The sequence below is a fragment of the Physeter macrocephalus genome, chromosome 16, assembly GCF_002837175.3.
Source record: "Physeter macrocephalus isolate SW-GA chromosome 16, ASM283717v5, whole genome shotgun sequence".
Lineage (NCBI taxonomy): Eukaryota > Metazoa > Chordata > Mammalia > Artiodactyla > Physeteridae > Physeter > Physeter macrocephalus.
The window spans coordinates 15,095,549-15,115,994 of NC_041229.1; the positions used below are offsets into that span (position 1 = coordinate 15,095,549).

Here is a 20,446-nt window from a genome sequence, read left to right on the forward strand (position 1 = left end):
TATACTACTCAAAGCAATCTACGGATTCAATGCAATCCCTATCAAATTAGCAATGGCATTTTTTATGGAACTAGAACAAATCATCTCAAAATTTGTATGGAGACACAAAAGACCCCGAATAGCCAAAGCAGTCTTGAGGGAAAAAAACAGAGCTGAAGAAATCAGACTCCCTGACTTCAGACTATACTACCAAGCTACAGTAATCAAGACAATATGGTACTGGCACAAAAACAGAAACACAGACCAATGGAACAAGACAGAAAGCCCAGAGATAAACCCATGCACCTATGGTCAACTAATCTCTGACAAAGGAGGCAAAGATATACAATGGAGAAAAGACAGTCTCTTCCATAAATGGTGCTGGGAAAACTGGACAGCTACATGTAAAAGAATGAAATTAGAACACTCCCTAACACCATACACAAAAATAAACTCAAAATGGATTAGAGACCTAAATGTAAGACTGGACACTATAAAACTCTTAGAGGAAAACAGGAAAAACACTCTTTGACATCAATCACAGCAAGATCTGTTTTGATCCACCTTGTAGAGTAATGGAAATAAAAACAAAAATAAATGGGACCTAATGAAACTTCAAAGCTTTTGCACAGCAAAGGAAACCATAAACAAGATGAAAAGACAACCCTCAGAATGGGAGAAAATATTTGCAAACGAATCAATGGACAAGGGATTAATCTCCAAAAGATATAAACAGCTCATGCAGCTCCATATTAAAGAAACAAACAACCCAATCCAAAAATGGGTAGAAGGATACAGCCACTATGGAGAACAGTATGGAGGTTCCTTAAAAAACTAAAAATAGAACTACCATATGACCCAGCAATCCCACTACTGGGCATATACCCAGAGAAAACCATAATTGAAAAAGACACATGCACCCCAATGTTCATTGCAGCACTGTTTACAATACCCAGGTCATGGAAGCAACCTAAATGCCCATCGACAGACGAATGGATAAAGAAGTTGTGGTACATATACACAATGGAATATTACTCAGCCATAAAAAGGAACGAAATTGAGTCATTTATCGAGACGTGGATGGATCTAGAGACTGTCATACAGAGTGAAGTAAGTCAGAAAGAGAAAAACAAATATCGTATATTAACGCATGTAGGTGGAACCTAGAAAAATGGTACAGATGAACCGGTTTGCAGGGCAGAAGTTGAGACACAAATGTAGAGAACAAACGTATGGACACCAAGTAGGGAAAACCACGGTGGTGTGGGGATGGTGGTGTGCTGAATTGGGCGATTGGGACTGACATGTATACACTGATGTGTATAAAACTGATGACTAATAAGAACCAGCAGTATAAAAAAAACAAACAAGAAGAAACAACTAAAACTAAACTTTCTTTGGGTTATTTGTATGGAAATATGTTAATATAAATGTTTCAGACATTACATGAAATTTCTAAAAATCTTATATGTTCTGGTATAATGTTATAAGTCATAATTCTAGTTATTACTTTAAAATGTATATCTCAGAAATAACTAAGTTTCCTCGTCAATTGATTATGAACTTTCATCAAATATTGAACCGTGGTCATTTTTAAGTCTTTTGTCATTTACAGACAGTTCTGGGTGTACTCTGATGCTTTCGCAAAAAATGTTCCTATAAAAGGGTTTCATCTTCAACGAATTCATGGAAAAGACTCTGACAAGTACAGGTTTCTGGTAACTAACTATACTGCTGAACTGAATAAGCATTTTCAGAACTCTAATGGAAAACTGATGAATTCATAAAAGTGCTAACAAAAGATCAAGATGAAAAAAAATTAATTACATGGGACTGAGTGAACTGATGAGGATGATTATAATTTTTGTGACTTTCTGTTTGAATAAAAAAAAAAATCCCACAAGGACTCAGGCAAAAAATATACAAATCATTTTCACTGCAAAGTAAAGGAGCTGTTACAGTGGAGGATTACTGGACTGAATGTCAATATTATGACATAGTATGAGTGTGTTTCGTGTTTGGTAATTGCAATCATTGTTGCTTTTGTTGTGGTCATCCATTTACAATGCTTGGTGTCAGTTGATTTATCTCTTGTAAAAATAAAATACAGGGCTTGCCTGGTGGCGCAGTGGTTGAGAGTCCGCCTTGCCGATGCAGGGGACATGGGTTCGTGCCCCGGTCCGGGAAGATCCCACATGCCGTGGAGCAGCTAGGCCCGTAAGCCATGGCCGCTGAGCCTGCGCGTCCGGAGCCTGTGCTCCACAACGGGAGAGGCCACAACAGTGAGAGGCCCGCGTACCGCAAAAAAAAAATAATAATAAAATAAAATAAAATAAAATACAGTGTGGGGGGGAGTTGTGGGGAAAAAAAAAAAACCAGACAGAGTATCTTCATGACTTTGGAATAGGCAAACATTTCTTAAACAGGACACAAAGCATTAATCATATTTGAAAAGTCGATAAACTGGACATCATTAAAACTTAAATTATGTTATTCAAAAACTACCAATTAAAAGTATAAAGACAAAAAAAAAGAAGTAGGAAACAAAAAAAAAGGAAAGCGTATTTTAAAAACTTGACCTATGAAAAACCTTAAAATCTCTTAAGGAGATATTAGTAAAAAGTTTAAGCCATCTGAGCAATTCACCTTAACTAATACCATTCACCAGAAACACAATTTGTATCCAACTGTTCTCTATAAACTAGTGAGTTTTGCATTATCATTCCTGTCTCATGGCTAAAATTTAAAAGCAAAGCTGTAAGACCTCTGTTTGTATCTGCCTGTATTTTTATATATGTCTAGTATGTATGTAAAAATTTGTGATTTTTTTCTACCTGCAAAAAAAAAAAGACAGTACGGTATTGGTGTAAAGGTAGACAAACATATTAATGGAAGAGAACAGAGAATCCAGACTTCGAAGGAATTCCCCAACTAACAGCAATTACTCATGGGACTGGGAGTAAGGATGAAAGATGACACATATACATAACTTTCAATGACTTACTTTAAAAAGTGAGAAATAGTTCATGCTCTCCTTACGGGATGAGGCAGTGTTAACTACCACCAGCAGGTACCTGAGGGCCGCTGTCATGACCCTGGCACACAGCTGGGCCACAGCCGATGACAGTTCCTTCCTTCCATCACCCTTTTTCCTTTTTACATCACTGCAGCCATTTATTTATTATGTGCACATTAAGGTATTATTCTGATTACATTTCTCATGTGGTTTTTAATTAGAAAATGTATCCAAAAGCAGAACAGCACAGATATATACAGATTTTAAAACATAAAGAAAAAAGAATAAAAAGATTAATGATAAGGCAAATGTGGCTATCAGGGTGGATATTGGAAACCAAACAGAAACCAGTATCCTACAAACTTTTCCTATAAACACAACGGTGAGTCCCCAGCACCTGGAATACTGTGTGCAGTGCTGATGGCTTTAGTACAAGAAAGATGTCATGACCTGGAGAAGGTCCAAGGAAAGGTGGCGAGAAAGATCCAGAGAACAGGGAGCCCGTCATGCGAGGAGAAGCTGGGAGGATTAGGACTCTGCGGCGGGGATAAGTAAAGCTATGATTGCAGTCATTTTGAAGTATGGCCAACGCATTAAGTGGTTCAGGGAAGAACAGGATAATTATAACTTGTACACAAAATTGCACAATCCCAGCAGAAAAGACGACCCCCGGCCCCAAGATATCTGGGGGCTAGTTTGGGAGAAACAGGAAATCCCACGCTACGGTAAGAAGTAAACTCGGGGCACTGGCTGTAAGGAGGCAACGTGGAGAGAGCTCCGTGCATGTGATGAGGACACAGCAGCGTCCCCAGGAGTGGCGGTCCTGGCGTGGGGAGGGTCTGGGGGAGGGCAGCGGCTGCCCCGCCTCGGCCAGTCTGTTTCCTCACCATCAACCTCTGATCCCCTGAGATAAGCTGAGCGAGTGTCTGCTCCTCACAGTTCAAAGAACGCAAACTGATACTGGAAATAGGAACCCACTCATGCACAAGTTGCACAAATTCAGGGCTGGGCTGCCAAAGGAGACGGAAACCGCTGCCAGTCTGTGTAGCCTCACTCAAACCTCTCCAGCACCAGCGTCCACTTTGGACACGCTGAGGAGGTCCGAGTATTGTCACTCTCCATCTCAGTCCGCAAAGGGTAACAATGACACCTCCTCCGTGTGTCCAAAACGGATGCTGACGCAGGGCGGCAGCTTAGAACCTGGGACCCTGGGTATCCCTGCTGAACCCCTCCAGGGACCATCAAGGCGGCCTGGGCTCAGGCCCAAAGCATCAGGCGGCCCAGCAGAGGGATGGCCCATTGCAGGACAGGCTTCGAAAGGTGGCCGGTTAAAGCTGATCTCCGGTGTCAGGCCCTCTCCGCCTCAAAGGCCAAGCCAGAAGGCGGCGCCCGTGCTGACTCACCATGGTTTCCACTCCACAGGCAGTGGGGCCACAATGCCCTCCCGTGCCAGCCACATCAGCTCTGGTTCTTCTACGGGATCAATACCAATCTCTCTGGCAAATTCAAGAATTTCTGCAAGGAGGGGTAGGAGGGTGGGAAGGTAAGAGAGGTGGGGGTGGGAGGAGGGTGGATACAAAGAAGGAAGAATCAGTCAGTCTTGGGAGATAATAAGAGAGCTATATATTGGTCTCTGCCCCCATTCCTATTAAAGTTTGGTCTTTGGTCCCAGTTCCTGACACAGAGTTCCTAAAGCCCTTGGAATTTCCTGAGTGACAGGAGAGTCTTTTGTCCCAATGAGGTGACTCTGGGTGGGCTCCTGGATGGGGCCTGGTCACCAGAAAGACCAAGCCATGATTAGAAGCTTGGAACTTTCAGCCTCTCCCCTCATTCTCTGGAGAGGGGCTGGAAAATGAGTTAATAAGTGATCATACATACATGACGAAGCCTCCATAAAAATCCCTAAACTCTGGGGTTCAGAGAGCTTCTGGCACTTCCACGTGCAAGGAGGGTGGCACATCCCAGCTCCACTGGGACAGAAGCTCCTGCACTTGGGACCCTCTCGGACCTTGCCCTATGTATCTCTTCATCTGGCTGTTCACCTCTACCCTTTATCATATCCTTTATGGGTCATCTCAGTGGAGGACTTCAGAAGATGACATACCTGGGGACTAGGAAAGGCAAAAAGGACCGGTCGAAATTTGGTTAGCCAAGGACTAACGTGTTCATTAATTTCACACGTATTTTTTGAGTGCCTCCTATGTGCCAGTCACCATGTGCCATGACTAAGAGAGAAATGCCCTCTGTCCTTATGGAGCTTACATGCTGGTAGAAGAAACAGCCAGTAATGACATCAACAGATAAATATGCAAGGAATTAAGGCTTCTGATAAATGTAATGAAGGAAATGAGTGAGGTATGAGACACAGTTTGTCAAGGTGGAGGGGCAGTCTTTAACAAAGGGTGGTCAGAAAACCTCTCGGAATGGGACAATTAACTAAATCTTGTAGGAAACAAAGGAGCCAGTTATGCAGAGCACTGAGGAAAGAGGACTCAGGCAGAAGAGCAGGTTCAAAGGGCCTGTGACATGTGGCAGCCTGGCCTGTCTGGGGACTGTCAGAAAGGCCATGTGGCTATAGCAGAGGGAGGGAGAGAGGGGCACTGGGTGAGCCTGGCTGGGCGGCAGGGCCGGGTCATGCACAGCCCTGCACATCCCACTAAGGGCGTTATGCTGAGCATAGTGCAAGATTATATGGAAGATTATGAAAAGCAGAGCCCTGATATGATCTGCTTTATACTATAAGATCTCTCCGGTGCTAAATGGAGCACAGACTGGAGAAGGGCAATAGTAGAAGCAGGAGGCTGATTAGGAGGCTGCTTCAAGTCCAGGAAGAGACAATGCGGGCTCGAGCTTAGGACGTCTATGCATGACTGAGCAGAAGAGAGTTTTTTATACATATCCTTAGAAAAAGTCAGACCTCGTTTATAATAGCAAACCAAAAAGAATAAAATCTTTAAGAAATAAACTGAGCAAGTAATGAGCAAAACCAAAATGAAGAAAACTTTTAAGTCACCCCTGAAGAACATAAAAAAGACACAAACGGAAAGGAATAGATGTTCTTTGATAGGAACCTCCAGGTTGCCCTGGGTGCACAACTTAACTGCATAGAGATGTCAATCCTCCCCAGGCTCATTCATACATTTAACACAATTTCCTCTAAAATACCAACAGTTCCCCAGTACACAGCCCTCCCCAGAAAAAGACAGGGTGATTCTAAAGTTCACGGGGAGAGAAAGCAGATAAGATAACCAGGAAAACTTTGAAAAAAGAAGAGGAATGAGGGTATTTCAGCCTTACTAGATACTAGAATTTATTACTGAGCCTCAGTAGTTAGGAGCACAGTTCTGGCGTATGAACAGACAGCCCCATGGAACAGAAGAAAAAGTCGACCCCAAAACACATAGGTGGCACTCAACCAGTGGGTGAAAGATGAGCTATGCCACGAACAGTGTGGGGACAAACGTGAGGACAACGTGAGAGCAGGGAAGCTTTTCTAACTATGATACAAAATTCAGGGGCCATGTGAGAACAGACTGCTAAATTTAACACAGAGATTAAAAATTTCTACATGGCGGGCTTCCCTGGTGGCGCAGTGGTTGCGCATCCGCCTGCCGATGCAGGGGAACCGGGTTCGCGCCCCGGTCTGGGAGGATCCCACGTGCCGCGGAGCGGCTGGGCCCGTGAGCCATGGCCGCTGAGCCTGCGCGTCGGGAGCCTGTGCTCCGCAACGGGAGAGGCCACGGCAGAGGGAGGCCCGCATGCCACAAAAAAAAAAAAAAAAAAAAAAAAAAAAAAAAACTTCTACATGGCAAACAAACAAAAATCCTATGCTATAACAAATCCTATCCTAGCCTAATGTGGGATCCACGGACTCCTACAGACGCAAGAGTTCTTCCCCAAAACTGGCTCGCAAACCATCTGAACTATAAGCAAAATTTGTGTGTCCAGGTCCGCAACTCATGAGAAATTCAAAGAAATCTTCACCCTCCCAAAATAGCATGGTGCTTCAAAGTGTAGGCCCTGGAGCTAGAATACCTAGGTGTGGGTCCTAGCTGCCCCGATTAGTAAACTGTGTGACTACAAGGAAGTTACTTAACCTTTCTGTGCCTTGGTTTCCTCATCTGTAAAATGGGGATAATAACAGTATCTAACTTACAGAGTTGCTGTGAGGGTTGAAAAGGAAATACATGAAAAGCTCTTAGTAGAGAGACTGGCACAGTAGCACTCAATAAATTTTGTTATTATTAATAATGTTATTATTGTTGTTTTTAAAAAAAAAAAACACACAGCTTTAGTTTGTTCTTAAGAAATTGGGTTTCCCCTGGCCTCAGGATATACTGTATTTCGTGATATCCACTACTATATTTTCATTTAAAGTTAATCATTGATCTGACCCAAGGTCACCAAACTTTTTCTGTAAAGAGCCAGACAGTAAATATTTTAGGTTTTGTGGGTTGTATGGTCTCTGTCACAACTACTCAATACTACTGCTCCTATAGCATGAAAGAAGCCATAAACAAGACATAAATAAGCATGGCTGTTATCTAATAAAACTTTAGCTACAAAAGCAAGCAACAGGCCAAGTTACGCCCGTGGGCTACAGTTTGCCAACCCCTGATCTAACCCAAATACACTGAGCAACCCTGTGCATGTACCATACTTTGCATTAGAAGAACAACAATAAATCATAAAAACTGCCCTCAAAGAACTATTACAATACACCCAGGCCTCTTACCTTGCTCACTGGGGATGTAGGTCTCATCATAATCTTCCTCCAGAACCAGCTGGTCTCCTATGCGGATGGGTCTTCCGGCCATGATTGGTTTGGGCTCGAACACCTAGATCCCAGAGACCCCACCCACCCAAAGAGAAAATCAGTGCCTCAGCTTAGAAGGGGAAAAGTTGGAGCTGGGTCATGGAGCACCTGGGCCAGACCAGCCCCTGCAGGCCAACTGAGCCAGGGAGAGTGGAGGGTGGGACCAATGGCTCAGAACTCAGGCCTTATAGCCTCTGCACCCTGGGAAGTTCTTAGACACATCTCCTCCCAAAGCCCTGCTGAATACTCTGTGGACCATAAATGATCTGGAAACCCAGATGTCTCAAAGGTTTGACTTCATACACTACCCCCCCAAATAGGAGTAAGAACTAACAGTCTAGGACCCCTGCTGGAAAACCCTAGCGAGACACCAAAATAACTAGCAGCACACACACCCCCATATACCAATGTACCCCAGGTGCAGTCACGCTGTCCCAACACAGAGCCCTGTTTACATGTCCCTGTTTACCTTGAACAATGCCCTCAGGGAGCTTACAGTCTAGCAAGGCAGCGTACACAGCTTCAACAGTAGTAGAAGGCGGAAGGGAAAAAACACATCCTGCTCTGGGAGTACTAACACAGAAGTAACATACTCCCACTGCGGGGATGAAGGAAGGCTTTGTCAAGGAGCTGGGTACCGAAGGCTGACAAGAGTTCTGACAGCGGAGAGAGGAATCCCAGGCAGAGGGAACGGCATGTCAGGCAAGGTGGTCTGGGGAGCCGATGCCAGCGTGCATGGCAGGGGCCGGCGTGGAAGCCAGGCCTGTGTCTGGTCATGGTGATCTCGGTGGATGATGCTGAAGGGCCTCAACTCTGCCCTGCAGCAGAGAGGAGCCACTGCAGGCTTTGGTGGAAGAAAGTGACACAGAGTGGCCTTTCTTTAGGATGAGAACTTTGGCAGGAGTGGCCTGGCCAGATTGGAGAAATGAGAGACTGGCATCAGGAAAACCACTGAGGAGGCTGCAGTCCCGGGGAAAGATGATGAGGGCTTAAACTAGGGCAGAAGCAGTGGGAATGGAGAAGAAGGGACAGACACAAGGGATGCTGTGATGTTAGGTTTAATAGGACCAGGATGCGGTGGGGGGGGGGGGGTGCAGACTGGAAAGGAATCCAACCTGAATCCAAGATTCCTAGCTCCAGGGATGGGGCGGTGTCCTTCAACTGACAAGCTGGCGCAGTTCTAGAATTGCTCCTTCCTTCGCATCCCTACTCCTGCAATGACCTCAGGACCCCAGGTCCCAGCACCCCTCCCCTACAGCAGCTCCCACGCTGAAGCCCGATGACACAGGGACAAGTCACCCTGTAAAGTGGCTGCCACGGACAGCCCTTCAGAATGCCTCCCTAACCGGGGCGGTGGCAGCCACACCGGTGTGACCAAAGGGAGCCTGGAGGAGCAGGTCCTGACCTCTCCTGTAGCCACCTCTTCAGACACTGTCACAGTTCCACCTGGGGCAGCAAGCATGACACAGCCCTCATAGCAGAGGAAGTGAGCAGAAAGACCTCATCATCGGGACTTCCCTGGCGGTCCAGTGGTTAAGACTCCACACTTCCAATACAGGGGGCATGGGTTCGATCCCTGGTCCGGGAACTAAGATCTCACATGCCTTGGGGCAAGGCAAAAAAAAAAAAAACGACCTCGTCGTCAAGAAGAAGGTTGGGATGCAGCCTGTAATGAGTGCTCAGAAAAGGCAAAAGATCTGGTGACTCTGAATCTGTTCCAAGATCCCTGGAGAGAGGCCCCTGATACACACAAAGGATCTCTGAGGGACCATTCCCATGGCCCTCTCTGCACTCTGGCAGCTGACAGATGGGCAAGGGAGGTGTCTTGCCTTAGGGCTCACAAAAGATGGTTCCCTTTGTCAGTCACTGGACCCAAGGGAGCCAGGCTCTGCCCCCTCTCATTCCCACCACGACACCTCCAAGCAGCAACTTTGTGCCCCAGGAAGAAAGGCTAAAGAAGCACTCTTCCCTGCAGTACTTAAGCCTAAGTGGGAATCTTCTCCCTCCCCTAAGAACCTACAACACCTGCGGACATAATGCTTGAGCCTCCACACACACAGTCAGAGATGAGTAGGGCCAGACGTGGAAAAAGCAGAGCAGAAAAGGACCAAGAACCAGCGCAGGAGATGTGGCCCACAGCCTGGAGGTTTAAGGAGCCCTCGGAATCTTTACTCCTCTGAGTTAGGGAGAAGAGGGAAAGAAAAAGGGAAAATATCTCTGGGGAGGTAGGAATCGCAGTGGCCTGAACATCAGGCTGTACGTTATTCAATTCAACAGGCAGTGATCTATACAAGGCATTGTACCAACCATCTCAGAGAATTCGAGAAATTCTGCATTTGAAAAATGTTACCTATCCCTAGATACATCCCATCTCCAGAAAGCAGGGGGCAGGTAAAATCTCTGTCCTCCCGGCAAAATGCCTAATTAGCTATTTACTAAACCGTCTATGTTTAACTATTTAAAGGTCAGGAAGAATGTGGAAAATCTAAATTCCTGGATTACTCAAATGGCAAACAAATCTTCTGCCAGAAAAAAATTAAAATACAGGTGGGCTATAGTCTACCTTCTTGCCTTGCCTTGCCTGGCTTCAGGAAAGATATAGGCAAGGACAGGGCCAAAAGGGCAGGAAGTGCAGGAATAAGGAAGGTGGTGGAAGAGAAACCACATTTGTTCAATGGCTCCTAGAGATCATTTACTCATTCGAGAAGTATTTATTTGCTGCTGGGCGCTAGAGACACAATGGTGATTAAAAACAGATTCAGCTGCTACATCCCAGGAGCTGGTCTAGTGAGGCAGGGAGACAAACCAATCAGTCACAGATAAGTGTATAATTTTAAATGAGGTTAAGAGCTCTGAAGGAAAAGAGCCTGACTTAGATGAAGCCTGTGCTGAGAAGTGAAGAATGAGGAGGTATTCACCAGACAAAAAGAGGAGGAAAAGATGTTCTAACAAAAGCAGCAGCATGTGCAAAGGCCCTTCAACAGGAAAGAACACTAAGCAAGAAGAAGCATAGTCGGAGATGATGCTGAGCAGGTGGGTGGAAGCCGGGCCATGTGGAGAACTTGGCTTTTATAATAAGAGAGTTGGAAATCAGGAAAGCGTTTTTCCAAATACATATTTTGAAAAGATTACTCAGGCAGCCACTGGAAATACAAACAGGAATGGAGGCCAGATTGGAAAAGAAGAAAATCAGAGTGGCTGCAGAGAGATTAGGTAGGAAACCACGAGCCAATCTAGATGAGAGGTGATGATAACCTGGGTAAGCGGGGGTAAGATGAGACATCTAAGAAAGCAGCCCTGAGATCAGCTTCAGGAGACACACGGCACATGTCCTAACATTTCCCTCTAAGCCTGAGACCGTGAGGGACATCACTGTCTATCTTGGCACCCTAGACATGGCTTCAGAACCGTGAACGTGGTACTCCGTGCAGCACTTACCGACAGATCAGATGAAACCTGATGAGGTGTGCTTGCCACCAGGCCTGACCCTCACTGTGAGCCACGGAGTTGTGGGGAAGGATCACCCAACTGTCCTCATCCATCTCCTGCCAATCCCAGAATCTAGCAAAAAAGGAAAGGCTCATACACCTTCTCCAGGAAGCCCTCCCTGGCCAACCTCGGTCTCTCCTGTCTACTTATAACTACCTCGGCACAAAGGACACAGTTTTCCTTTGTTCATAGGCATATTTTTCTCAGTATTACCTTTTTTATGGGAATGTGTTCCGCCTCTCCTGTTAAGCCACAGGCTTCTGAGGGTCATGCCTCTGCCTCCTTCTGCATCTACCAATCAAGCCTAAAATAAGCTAAGTAAACGTAGGAGCTTGGTCACTGCTCTAAATCACTATTACACAACCAAAGAATTTCAAAAGCAAAAAAAAGCCCGTAAGAGCTCCAAGAGGTCCAACTGCCCTTCCCTTGCCAAATTTTTCCTCTCTATGCTTTAAGTGCCAGACAGCATAGTGGCTGAAGCAACAGTTTGGAGGCCAGAAACACATGAATTAAATCCCATCGTTCTCATTTACCAGCTGTATGAACTTAGGCAAGGTACTTCACCTCTCTAAGCCTCAATAACCTCATGTGCGTAATTCAAACAATCATGATAATCTACATCAAAAGGTTGTTTGAAGATGAAATGAGATAATATATACCTGTTCAGTGCCTAGCACAGTTCCTGGTACACAAAACACGTTAAATAAATTTAGCAATATTACTGACGTTACTGCCAATTCCACAGTTAGATCATCCTTAACTATGAAAAGGTCTTTCTCTTAGTAAGCCAAAAATCTATGTCTAAGAAACTTCCTCCCATTTGCCCTATTCCACCCTCTGGACCCACGACGGGCACCCAAGGCACCACGACTCCAGGCCAGGTTTTCCCAGCTCCGTTCCCTTCAATACATGCCACTGGTTCCCAGTCTCTCGACATTATGGTTACCTTACTGTGAATGTGGTCTAATTTGACAGGCATAGCCAAAAAGTTTGGCACACCTGCATACTCACAGAGCATACACACATATATATGCCTACTTAGGGTTCCCTGCATATTTATTTCTTCCACCCTGCTTGAACAATTATAAAGAAAGTTCACCACCAGAAAAGAAAAGATTTACTGGAGAAGGCATCGAGGAGAACGTGGATGACATTAGAGTTGATTATGCAGTGGTAATGAGCACAGGTTTGAGAACATTCTTGGCTTTGAATCCCAGCTCTGCCACTTACCAGCTGCGCAAGTTGCCTCAGTTTCCTCATCTATAAAATGGGGATAATAACAATGTCTATCTAAAAGGGTTGTGAGGATTAACTGACTCAATACATGTAAAATACTCAAACCACAGTAAGACCTCAATAAATGTTAGTTGTTATTATTACCATTCACTTATTTAAAGGGCTTAGTCTACATTGTTCTAGAGGACAAAGCTAGTACCAGGGAATATAAGTTAAGGTCATTCAGACATCCAATAACCATTTACTGAACACCTACCATGGGTCAGGCATGTGCTGTCACGGCCACAAACCTGATAACGCTCCAGCTCAACCTAGTTGTGAAGTCAAATATGTAAATACATGATTATATAGTGTGTTAAGTGCATTAAGTATCAGAAAATACGACAGGACACAAAGGCAAGGGCAATTAACCCTACTTTGGAAGACCAGGAAAAGCATTGCAGAGTAGAGGACCATGGAGATGGTTCTTGAAGGATAAGCAGGAGCTCACCAGGATAAGGGAGTAAGGTTATTTAAGGCAGACGACACAGCTACACAAAGGCAAAGAGGCAGAAGAGAGTATACGGTAGGTGCAGAGAATTAATGATGACAACAAAAGCTTATATTCACTAAACACTTCCTGTGTTCCAAGAACTGTACTAATGCTATATATACATCATCACACCTCATCCTCTCTGCTAAGTAGAAATTATTATCCCCATTTTTCAAAAGAGAAAACAGGCTCAGCAAGTTTTCAAAAAGTTTTTTAAACTTGCCCAAGGTTTCACAGCTAGCAAATGGCACAGCAGAACATGCATGCACCCACATCTATCTGACTCCAAAGCCTTGAGCTCTTAACCACTCTGACGTGACCAGCGCACAAGGGACAATGGCAAGAGAGAGATCTACAATGGAAGGCAAGGAGCACATAATAAAAGGCTTGGGAGGACTGAGGCTGTATCCTGACGTGATGAGGAACCATCACAAGATTCACAAAGGAGACTGGCCTGATCAGATCTGTAGTTTAGAAAGACAATTCTGACAGCTGTGTAAGAACTAATTGGAGGAGGGCAAGAAAAGACGCGGAGGGAGCATTTAGAAAGGTATCCTGAAAACACAGGCAAGAAATTATGAACTAGGGATTTCCCTGGCGGTCCAGTGGTTAAAACTCTGTGCTTCCAATGAAGTGGGCACTGGTTCGATCCCTGGTTGGGGAACTAAGATCCCCATGGTGGCCAAAAAAAAAAGCAAGAAATTATGAACTAAGTCAGTGGCTGTGAGAATGGAAAGGAAGGGCCAGATTCCAGGTGTATTACGAGGCAAAACAACAGTACTTGATGTCTGCAGCAAGTAAGGAGAGGCAGGACAATCAGAGCACTTAAAGCAGTATATTGTGATTATCAGTTCACTTCTATGCCTTGCCCGATAGCCCCACCTAGCATACTGCCTAGATATAGGGAATGGCCAACAAATGTTGCTGCATATATTATAATAGATGAATGAATTCCAAGTGCAGACATGGCTGACTGAGTGACTGGGTGAAGTCCTTCACTGAGACAGGAACCACAAAGAAGGAACAGATCTGGGGAACCAGGAAGGATGGGGCGACACTCAGTTGGGATGATTAGTAAGCAAGTCGGAGCTCAAGACTCAAGAAAAGAGGTCTGGCGGGAGCCACAGTTTGGGGAGTAACCGTTAAATAGATGGTAACTGAAACTCTGGGTGAAGTCGCTCAGAGATGGAGTGTAGTGAACAGAAAGTAAGGGCTTGCAAAGGCTGATGAAGGGGGCTGGGTTAGGAAACCCCAGAGAGAGAGGAGTCGTGGAAGACAAGTGAGGAGGGCGGTTCCACACGGAGAAGGTAGATTTTTGAATCAATGCAAGGAAAGGAAAAAATGAAAACCAAAAACTTACTAACTTCCCCAGCTGGCCAAAAGACAGCAAATGGTTGGGCCAGCCCCAATTCGGACATGGGGGGAAGCTTCCCCACAAGAGAAATGTTCAAGCAGGGTTCAGAAGGCCGGCCTTACACACTAAATCCGAACAGGACAAATAAACGAGCGCCCCTGCCAGCTCACACTCGTGGCCCAGTGCCCGCTCTCACTACCCCGCCAGCACTGCAGCCCAGGCCCTTCCGCCACTCAGATTTTGGATAGAGGCGCACTGATCTGGCCGCTCCATCTTCACTTCTTCCTTCAGTTCCTGCCCACATTCATGCACATCCCGCTCGGTGGCACACGAGTGTGCCTCGACCTTCCCGCTTCCCTCCCTTCCCAGCCACCCAACCCCCCCTCCAGGGGGTTCTCACCTGTCCCCCGCCCCGGGAGGCCCTGGGCGCTAGCTCCCGGCTCTGCGCAGCTTCCCCAGCACCACCCGGGCTCCCAGCTTCCAGGGACGCCGGGGTGTTGCCCTGCAGCGGCCAATAACCACTTCCGGAAAGTGTAAGAACCTAGCAACTGAGAGTCCCGCCTCTACCCAGAGTCAAAAGGTCGCCGAATGAGAGCCCTGTCATCGGATTGGTTAAAGTTCCCGTCGGATCACGGAGGCGATGTGCACGTTTCCCATTGCATGATGGGAGAGGTAGTCCAGTATAGTTGATGGGGCTCCGCAAGGGGTTAAAAGAGAGTCAGAATTTAGCTATGAGGGGAATTTCTTCCCGGGTAGGAAAGGATCATTCAGAGTATCGACAGTAACGTGACTTACCTAAGGCAATCTTTTGGTCATCATTTTTAGTAGCGTGATTAACATCAGGTGAAAAATATGCTGATCCTCAATAATCAACCCACCGAGGCTTTAATAAACAAAGGAAAGACTCCCATTTGCTATGACTAAATCAGGAGTTAAGAGACCACTGTCCATCTTTTTTACCGGAGGGCAGGGCTCAGGCAAGAAGGGTATAATAATATCTGTCATAACTATTTCTTTTTAAAATTTATTTATTTATTCAATTTTGGGCTGCACTGGTTCTTCGCTGCTGCACGCAGGTTTTCTCTAGTTGCTGAGCGCGGGAGGCCACTCTTTTTTGCGGTGCGCGGGCTTCTCATTGCGGTGGCTTCTCTTGTTGTGGAGCACGGGCTCTAGGAGCATGGGCTTCAGTAGTTGTGGCTCGCAGGCTCTAGAGCGCAGGCTCAGTAGTTGTGGCGCACGGGCTTAGTTGCTCTGCGGCGTGTGGGATCTTCCCGAACGAGGGCTCGAAGCCGTGCTCCCTGCATTGGCAGTTGGATTCTTAACCACTGTGCCACCAGGGAAGCCCTGTCATAACTTTTCCAATAGTCTGTTTAAGAAGGAAAAAATGACAGTGTGTAGCCCCTCCACAAACCCTGCCTGGCAGAAGAGTTACTATTAATATAATTAAAAAGGCTTTAGTTTTGTTTGCACGAGGGCAGATCTTCCTTTCTCTTACACGTCCTCAACCTCCAGGAGAAGTTAAGAGCGGCAAAGACAGCTCTGGCCATTAAATTAATGGGAAAACTGGGGAGCAGAAAAGTGAAGAAAGTTAGTCGTTTGGTGAGGAGGATGGAGCTCCTGGAGCAGCTCCTGGCAGGCTCCATGGTGGAAATGCATCTGGCTCCTGCTAAGTCCTGAAACTAGTCCCAGCACCACGCAGGGCCTGACCCCAGGATGAGGAACTCAGACTGCTGTTCCTGTGGATCCCAAAGCAGATATCCAGAAGGTATTCCTCATGTTTAACGTCAAGTCGTTTCTGGGGCAGTTCTGCCTGTACTTCCTTTTTTCTGCCTGCAGATGACAAATCATTGCTCCCCCTTTCCTCTCCACACACCTGAAAAGTCTCACAGAGGAGCCAAGGGAGCAGACTGGGAAGGACACCGAGAGCTCACCAGTTCATCCACCACAGACCTTGCACAAAATCAGGGTTCAAAAAACCATTTGCAGATTTTGTCCCCCTGTCTGAAAACTTGCAATCAATCTGGTTGACATTAATTTTCATCAAAATTCTTACCTTTTGTTCCTTAGGTCCCTTGTTCTCTAATGGGGAGAGCTAATAAAATAAGGGTTACTATGGGATTAATGAGGTTACTCCTCACAGATAAGCAATTTGCATTTTATCAGGTTTCCCTATAGACTTGTACTTAGAAATGCAAACTAATTTTTAAATGCCCGTAGGCAAACATAATTAAGAAAGCAAGTCTTTGGGGGAAAATAACAAAAATGACACACCAGTTGATATGCCAGTAATATACCCAATGAGTGAGGAAGAGAAACTGAGAATTTCACACATTGTAGATTATCTTTTGCCATCAGGAATGAGCATTTAGGGGTGATTTTTTAAAGATGGGGGAGGAAAAAACCAAATCAGTCTCAATTATGCCCTACCCACAGGTCAGAAATTTTACTGTTATAACATTTTCTTCTCTTTTCATCCTGTTTACTTGTAAAATACAGAAAACCATCCACGTAATAAGAAAGACAAACACTCAATCCTACCATTTTTTTCGAAAGGTGTGAAATGTTCTTTCTACACCTTCAATTCACCTTATTTAAAATTGCAAATTGGGAGGACTTCCCTGGTGGTGCAGTGGTTAAGAATCTGCCTGCCAATGCAGGGGACATAGATTTGAGCCCTGGTCCGGAAAGATCCCACATGCCGCTGAGCAACTAAGCCCGTGCGCCACAATTACTAAGCCTGTGCTCTAGAGCCCACGAGCCACAACTACTGAAGCCCATGCACCTAGAGCCTGTGCTCCGCAGCAAGAGAAGCCACCGCAGTGAGAAGAACGTGGGCCGCAACTAGAGAAAGCCCGCACACAGCAACGAAGACCCAACACAGCCAAAAACAAATAAATAAATAGGTAGGTTTATTTTTAAAAATATATATTGCAAATTGCCCTTCCATCTTCCTTCTCTGCTTTATTTTTCCCCGTTGCACATATCACCATCTGAAATACTATGTATTTTATTTCTTTGTCGTCTGTTTCCCTGCATTAGAATGTAAGCTACATGAAGATAGAGATTCTGTTTATTTATTGTTGTGTCCAGAGTGCCTAAAACAGCCTTTAACATGTATTAGGCATTCAACGCATTTGCTGAATGAATGAATGAGCAAAAGAAGGAAGGAAGGAATTTCACACTTCAGAGGAAACCACTGTTTACATTTGGGTTCCCACCGTTCTGAAGGCTTTTTAATTCTTATGCAGATATAAATTTATATGCATACATGTATATGCACACGTGCATACTTTTTAATTTTTATAGAAATGAGATCATAATGTACATATTGTTCTACAATGTGCTTTCTTTTTTTTTTTTTCGTGCAGCATGCAGGATCTTAGGGATCGAACCCGTGCAAGCACAGTCTTAACCACTGGACCACCAAGGAAGTCCCCGTGCTTTTTTCATTGAACACGTCATAAACATCTTCCAAGGTGAGTTCATAAGAAGTTACTCCATTCTTTATAATGGTTACATAAGACTCAATTGATTGAATGTCTCATGTCCCTATTGGTAATCTTTTTTTTTGCTTCCAAGGTTTTTATGTTGTACACAATGCTGAAATACTGTTGGATTTTTGTTGGATAGGATCCTAGAAGTGACACTGTTCAGAGTTTACATTTTTTACATTTAAATAGACATTGCCAAATTTCTCTCTAAAAATGGAATAATTTACAGTCCAACCAACACCTTCACCAACACCAAATATTACCAATGTGAGAGGCAAAAAAAATTCTGATGATGTTATCTAAATATTGTTTTAATTGTGTTCTTTCACTATTAATGACTTTTTATTTTATTTATTTATTTTTTTTTTAACATCTTTATTGTAGTATTGTTTTACAATAGTGTGTTAGTTTATCCTTTACAACCAAGTGAATCAGTTATACATATACATATGTTCCCATATCTCTTCCCTCTTGCGTCACCCTCCGAAAATGAGACCTTTTTAACTTAATTCTTAAAAGGGGTTGGAAGTCCACTTGACTTAAAAAGCAAAAGGTCTCAATTCATTCTCTCAAATGTATCAAAAAGCATCTAGCATCTAAATATATTTTTATTAAATTTAATTTCATGAGTATGAATGTCACTGATATTTCTTCAGTATTGAACAACTTGGTCCTTGTAGAGAAAAAGAGTATGTTACTGTTTCTGGTCAATAACACAGAGGTGTTCCTATTGTTCTCAATATTTCTTATTTCTATATCTGGTAAGTAGAGGAGCTGGGGGACAGAAACCAGAGTTGTCTGACTTTGAGATACTCAGGTGTTATTTACTGAGTGCCTGCTATGTATCAGATATTCTCCATGGTGCTAGAGATAAAACAGTAAACAAAAGCCAAGCCCTCGTTGTACTTACATTCTAGAGGGGAGAAAAGTCAATAAATAAATAAATAAAATATATAGTAAGTCAGATGGCTATAAATATTATTAAGAAAAATTGATCAGGGATGGATGATAGTGCTTGGAGGAGTATAATTTTAAATATGGTGGTCAGGGAAAGCCTTCCTGAGAAACTGACATTTTAGCAAAGACCTGAGGGAGGTTATGGAGGGAGACATGTGGGTATTTGGGGGAAAGTGCTCCAAGTAAGGGAACAATAAAACTCTGTGTTGGAAGCACATGTTGAGTGTGAAGAACACCAAGGAGGACAGTGTGATTAATGAATGAGGCCTGAAAAGAGAAGGATAAGTTAGGTCTGAAGAAAATAATGGTGGCCAGATCACGCAGGGCTGTTGGCCATTGTAAGGAGGATGGTGGGAAACCACTGTAGAGTTTAGGGTTCAAGTGTGACATTACCCAATCTGACTTAGCTGCTATGTTCAGAACAGACCATAGGAGGGAGGCAAGTGCTGAATCAGAGACACCAAAAGTAACGTATTATATTTACCCAGGAAACAGATCAAGGCCACCTGGAGGAGTTGGCCTTGGGAGAGGAATAATCAGATTATTTATACATTTTGAAGGTATAATTAACAGTATTGATTGATGGATCGAATATGTATGAGAAAAAGAGAAAAGTCACTTGGGAAGGGGGTTGACTCCAAGTTGCTTAAGCAACTGGAAGAAGAAGTTGACATTAAATGAGATCAGGAAATGTACAGAAAGATCAGGTTTGGAGGAGCTGGTATCAAGAGTCCAACTTAGGATGTATTAAATTTGAGATGTTTATTAACTGCAAGTGAGGACGTCCAGTAGCAGTTGAATAGAATCTTAAGTTCAGGGGAAAGAACATTTGAACATCACCAACATACAGATATTTAAAGCCATAAGAGTGGATGATATCACCTTGAGAATGAGTGTTGATACAGAAGAGAAGGGATCTAAGAATCAAACCCCAGTGAACCCCAGTGGAGAGATGAGAAGAGTCAACAATGGGAGCTAGAAGAAACAACCAAGGGGAATAGGAGAACTGAGAGGGAAGCTTCCAGAAGCCAAGTGAAAAAAGTATTTCAAGGAAAGAGTCATCCACAACCCAATCAAAAAATGGACAGATGATCTAAATAGGCATTTCTCCAAAGAAGACATACAGATGGCCAATAGGCACTTGAAAAGATGCTCAACATCGCTAATAATCACAGAAATGCAAATAAAGACTGCAATGAGGTATCACCTCACACCAATCAGAATGGCCATCATTAAAAAGTCTACAAACAGTAAATGCTGGAGAGTGTGTGGAGAAAAGAGAACCCTCCTACGCTGTTGGTAGGAATGTAAAATGGTGCAGCCACTATTGAGAACAGTACAGAGGTTCTTTCAAAAACTAAAAATAGAACTACTATATGATCCAGCAATCCCACTCCTGAGCATATATTTGGAGAAAACTGTAATTCAAAGAGATACGTGCACCCCAATGTTCATAGTAGCACTATTTACAATAGCCAAGACAGGGAAGCAACATAAATGTCCACTTATAGATGAATGGATGAAGAAGATGTTGTATACATATATATATGAATACTACATGGCTATAAAAAGGAAT

At 44.2% G+C, this 20,446-nt stretch overlaps 1 protein-coding gene across 1 annotated transcript in view; it reads right to left on the bottom strand.

Annotated features, from left to right (window-relative positions):
• Positions 1-14,911, bottom strand: part of CEP164 (centrosomal protein 164) — a 73,448-nt gene extending 58,537 nt beyond the window's left edge. The window contains 4 exon segments of the mRNA XM_055091513.1: positions 4,399-4,510; positions 7,731-7,833; positions 11,250-11,372; positions 14,823-14,911. Coding sequence (XP_054947488.1) covers positions 4,399-4,510; positions 7,731-7,812 — 194 coding nt within the window. The 5' untranslated portion in view covers positions 7,813-7,833; positions 11,250-11,372; positions 14,823-14,911.
• Between the last annotated feature and the right edge of the window lie 5,535 nt (positions 14,912-20,446).